The 6,000-nt window shown below is 31.0% G+C and overlaps 1 protein-coding gene across 47 annotated transcripts in view; it reads right to left on the reverse strand.

Moving 5' to 3' along the window:
- LOC136837145 (1-phosphatidylinositol 4,5-bisphosphate phosphodiesterase delta-4-like) overlaps positions 1–6,000 on the reverse strand; it is a 377,469-nt gene that overhangs the window by 164,959 nt on the left and 206,510 nt on the right. For all 47 annotated transcript variants that reach the window (XM_067101787.1, XM_067101785.1, XM_067101771.1 and 44 more), the window contains one exon: positions 1,321–1,441. In XM_067101787.1, the coding sequence (XP_066957888.1) occupies positions 1,321–1,441 (121 nt within the window). The remainder of the gene's footprint in view (positions 1–1,320; positions 1,442–6,000) is intronic.

A 6,000-nucleotide genomic window follows, 5' to 3' on the forward strand; every position in this document is an offset into this window, starting at 1 on the left:
ACTCCTCCCTTCATGTCCACTCATCCCAGGAGCCATCTTTGGACATGAAAGATTCTACACTTTAATAAAGTGTCCATGGCATTACCAGAAGTTGACTGGGTAAAGATAAGTACAAATCCAACACTACTGGGGCAAGGTGGCTGAAAAAAAGGGTTGTATGTGTATAGGAAAGTTTTAGAATGGGGAAAGAGCAAATTTATACTGAATTTTAAAATGTCAAAAGACTGAAAGGGGAAACATTACTCATTTCACAATTGTGACTGTATTATCTTTTTACATTTAAAAATATTTCCATAACAGAAGGTGCTCAAATATAATGTAATGTGTCACTAATTCATTGTTTTGGTGTTATTATGTTATTGTATCTTACAGAATTGTATATTACTAGTGCTCAAAAAACACTTTTGTAAAAGCTATACAGTGATAACTGAATACCCAGTTAGGATAAAAGATATTACTATTCAGGAAGTCAAATACTGAAGATATACTGTTTTATATACATTTTAAAAGTATTTGGTACTTAATCCATTGATCTGTGGTATGTTATTAGGGGAGTGCCTGAGTAGATGAGTGTGCATGCTTAGAGTAATCTTGATATTCTAGACATTCATATTTTTTTATATATATAAGAAACATTACCCATGAGAAATAGTTCCTCTGTTTTGATGTAAGAGAATTCCATTTTCATGTTGTATTTACATTTGTCACAATCAACAGACTTATATATATCACGATGATAGATATATATAAATTTATTTAACTTCTATTTACAATAAAGTACATTCCCATGACTGCCCATTTTTATATTCTATTTAGTTTGGTATTAGTCTGGTGAATCATTTTGTTTTTGTTTTCTTTTTTTTATTTTAGTCTGTTGCACAAATTATAAAGCGCAGCACTTTACTGCTGTTGTGAAGCCCTTGGTATCTATCAACTCAGGTCTCTCTCTCTCTCTCTCTCTCTCTCTCTCTCTCTCTCTCTCTCTCTCTCTCTCTCAGTGAAAAACATTACGAAGTGGCAGAGTCTGAAGAGATCTTAAAGTATATTTCTGGTGTGAAACTAGGAATTAAATAATTATTAACCTCTTTCTAGTCATCCCTTCACCTTAAGGAGTTTGACCTGTGACCAGACGAAAGCATCACATTAAATTATTTGAGTTTTCACAAAAATGATTATGCTAGATGGCAGTATATGAAGGATTTTTCCCTTACTACATCCTGATGGAGTTATGGCACCATCAAAAATGGTTTTTTCCCTTGTCCTTACAGAATCAACAAAAATGGAAAATTTCAAAATGAACTAAACAAAACTTCAACTTACGTATTATGAGAAGACGATATATAGTAATGGGAAAGCGGCTGGTTCATGTCTTGATGGATGTGACTTTCATGATCAAAGTTGTAAATGTTAAACATGTCTGACTGCAACATATGGTAAAACCCTGGAAGAAAATACAACTTAGTGCTGACTGAGACACAAAAGTGTTTTTACCATATGACAAATGTTTAAATTCATTTTGCAAACCAACATGATCTATATTTGTTTCTTACCAAAAAATTTCCTTTCTTATGCCATTTGGAAAAAAAATTCAAACATACATGGTATCTTGTGTACAATATGAAAAATCAAGATTATTTTCACCACAATCCCATCAATCATATACAAGCCCATTTTCACGGTCTTCTGAGTGTCACTAAACTTGGCAGTCCTTTGTCTAACCAAAAGAAAACAAATATTAAGTCTCATGTTGCATGTGACACCTAGACAACCAGCTACCTATCAATCCGCTTCCTCACTTTTTAAGTCTATGGAACTTCACAGCTCTATCCTGAATTCATCTCATTTTCCCACTGCAGCCACTTTCCAGCATTATTCTAACATTTGTCTCATTTTCCTTGGCTAATTCATCCTTCCCCTTCTGTCAATTAGTGAATAACATAAGTTATACACCTTGGAAGCGAGATGGCCAAAGTATGGCCCACTAAAGTCCAGTGATAGTTAAAAAAAAATTTGCATATATACTGATATATATACATATATATACACATGCAGTTCCCGGTTATCGGCGGCCTCGGTTATCAGTGATCCGGTTTTACAGCGCTTGTTTAGTAACAATGATAACTGGATTTTCAGGCCAATCTCTGGTTATCAGCACCGATTCCCACTTAACTGCGACGCCGATAACCGGGGACTGGCGCTAATATCGCCGATTTTCGGCTATCAGCGATTTTCAGTTATCGTCATGCTGTCGGGAATGGAACCCCCCGATAACTGGGGACTGCCTGTGTATATATATATATAATATACAAACATAAATGTATATATATATAAATATATATATATAAAAGCAGTTCCCAGTTATATATATATATATATATATATATATATATATATATATATATATATATATATATATATATATATATATATATATATATATATATATATATATATATATTTATATATATATATATATATATATATTTATATATATATATATATATATATATATATATATATATATATATATATATATATATATATATATATATATATATATATATATATATATATATATATATATATACAAATAAATATTTATGATGCCTTATATATATATATTATATATATATATATATATATATATATATATATATATATATATATATATATATATATATATATATATATATATATATATATTATAATACATATAAGTCCATGCACAGACAATGCTTGATTTTCACTTAGTTTATTGAAAGTAGATATATATATGCTATATATATTTGATCCCAGTTGACCTAGATACAAAACAAAGTTGTCAACATTTTTATCTATCCCTTTCTTTACCTGAAACAGATATTGAGATGGCACGGTTAACCACTCCCTTAAGCAGCTTAGCCCAACTAAGCTGCTTAAAACAACCTATCTAAGGGCAGATTAAGCTGCTGAATTGTCTTTCCTCCGCAGGATACATGAGAAGACGCCGACAGATGGCTGGGACACCTAGCAAATGACACATCGTTTGCACATGGCCATAATATTCAGCAGACGTTTGCACGTGGCCACAACACTCGGCCTTAGTTGGGGAGGCAGTCGGCAGTCAAGCAGTATGCAGTTGGGCAGTTAGCAGTTAACCGGCAGTTCGCCACAGAAATCATACGTGTGTGAGAAGTGCTGAGAGATCTTCATCCCCCCTGTCCGACTCCAGACTCAGTACCATCTCTACAGTCATCCTCGAGTGGATCGTCCAAGTGTTAGTGTGCATCGCCATACGTGTAATTGTCCCTTGTCATCCTTCGCCAGAGACCCGCTTCCCCTAAGGTAAAGTGCGAAAAAAGACTTTTCAGTCATGACAGTTTGCCCTTAGAAAGAGTTATTGGGTGCCAGTATTCTACCTCTATCCTTGTGCCATTTTATCCTTGGCATTTATTTATTTATTTTTATTTAATTATTTATTTTTATTTTTCTATTTTTTTTTATTTATTTATTTTCATTTAATTATTTTACTTATATATTTATTTTTATTTATTTATTTATATTTATTTATTTATATTTATTTATTTATATTTATTTTTATTTATTTATTTTAATTTATTTATTTATATTTATTTATTAATTTTTGTTTATTTATTTTTATTTATTTATTTATATTTATCCAGTGCCACTGCCAATGTTCTGTGTTCAAGTGTAAAGTATTCATTCATTCCTCGAGTCCTTGGCACCATCAGTGCAGCCTCGAGTCAACTGTAGGCGTTATGTTTTCCTTTACTGGTGTGTAATGTGTAACTCTCAATTGCAGAGGGCCATTGCTGTGGACTCATCTTGGACTGTGCCTTGCCATCATTCAAGACTTCAGCAGAAAGATCTTCAAGAGTTGCAAGCCTCCTAATAATTCATTTAACCATTTTCCTTTTGATTCTTTTCTGTAAATATAATTTCTTAATTTAACCAAAGTGTTTACGTAACATTCCCTCATGAAGCAGAGCCCTAAGCTCATTGAATCATCACCATTGTTCTTTGTTTTTTTACGATTTCCCTTTACGTAAGTCACAACTCCAAGGCCAAATAAATAAAGTTTCCGCTGCCGGCCTGTAAAAATCTCTAGAAATCATATAACCCCAAGGGAAATTCGTAAAAAAAATATATATATATATATATGAATATATATACGGCAGTCCCCGGTTAACGGTGGGCTCAGTTAACAGCGATCCGGTTTTATGGCTCTTGTCTAGCGACGAAAATCAGCAATTTTTGGCGCCAAAAATCGCCGATTTCTGCTTATCGGCGCAGATAATTGGGTATTGGCGCCAATACATACCTAACAGAGGCGCCGATAACTGAAAAGCGCCCTCGAAATCGCTGAAAAAGCGCCGAAAATCACCAATTTTCGGTTAGCGGCGATTTTCAGTTATCATCACACCCTCAGAAACAGAACCCTGCCGTTAACTAGGGACTGCCTGTATATATATACATAATATATATATACATATATTTATATACAAACATATATATATATATATATATATATATATATATATATATATATATATATATATATATATATATATATATATATATAATATATATATATATATATATATATATATATATATATATATATATATATATATATATACATATATATGTATGTATATATGTGTATATATATATATATATATATATATATATATATATATATATATATATATATATATATATATATATATAATATATATATATATATATATATATATATATATATATATATATATATATATATATATATATATATATATATATATATATATATATATATATATATATATATATATATATATAATATTATATATTCTTATGCTGTGGTTTTCATAATGCAGTAATCTCCCCATGTTTATGTGTGAATTGTTGTATGCTGTATAATTTTGTATTCTGATGCTCATATGCCATAACAGAGTTAATGTAAAGTTGCAGTGATTAAATGCTGTATGGGTTGAGAGAGGACGTATGCATGGGCAGAGAGAGACAGGGAGCCGTTGTTCGTTGTATAGTCGCGATTTGTTTAGTCAGTATTCAAAACTGCTGAGATAACACCTTTCTCGTATGACTCCATTAAGGTACAAGACGTTGTGGGAAGTATCAGGAAAGTTGCCTGACATCATTCAAGAATTTTCCATGAGACGATATTTTTCATTCTTATTATAATAACTAGAGATTCTCTTGTTCTGAAACTTTGTAATGATAAATATTATTGTTAACTGTAATTCCACTCTCTGTTTAATTATTGCTTTTAAAGACTTTTTAAAATATAGATCTCGTCTAAAAAACCCATTCATGCACTCGTAGGGCCATGCCCTGCCCTACCGTCTAAGACGCCCTTACGAGGGGGCCTCATTCTGAGACCTATAGCCGTGTTGAGAAGAGAGAAGCGGTACTCTCTCTCTCCCTCTCAGGACTTCGAATGTCCTGTTGTAACGTAATTGATATTTTGGTAGACGATGGTCACTCATAACCTTTAAATGTTTAATTCCGTAGTAAATGTGTCTGAGTAATCTGAACAGTGTATTTTATTGTGTGTAACGGCGCCTGATTGTAAAAACACAAAGGAATTGGTACCAAGGTATTGTAACATACATAATTGGTTTTTAGTGCACTAAAAATGATATTTACAGTGATTATATGTGTTTTTTTTTTTCTTTTTAATATTTATTCATGTTTTATGTTTTATGCTTTATCTTTTGAAGAATTTTTTTTATACATATATGTGGTGTGTTTGCTATTGCCTTAATTTTTGCTTTACATTTTTTATATTTAATTTTTTGCTGATTATATTTCTGCATCTTTTGTATCCACATTTTTATATGACTGATTTATTTACCTTATTTTGTTTAACACTTGGGAATTAAAATTTTGTTACGTAACAATTTAAATTTTATTTGAACAATTTTTTTTATTAATAAATAAATTTCTGATTGAATTTTGACTGATGATTACTTCAGA

Source organism: Macrobrachium rosenbergii, chromosome 58 (assembly GCF_040412425.1).
Source record: "Macrobrachium rosenbergii isolate ZJJX-2024 chromosome 58, ASM4041242v1, whole genome shotgun sequence".
Classification (NCBI taxonomy): Eukaryota; Metazoa; Arthropoda; class Malacostraca; order Decapoda; family Palaemonidae; genus Macrobrachium; species Macrobrachium rosenbergii.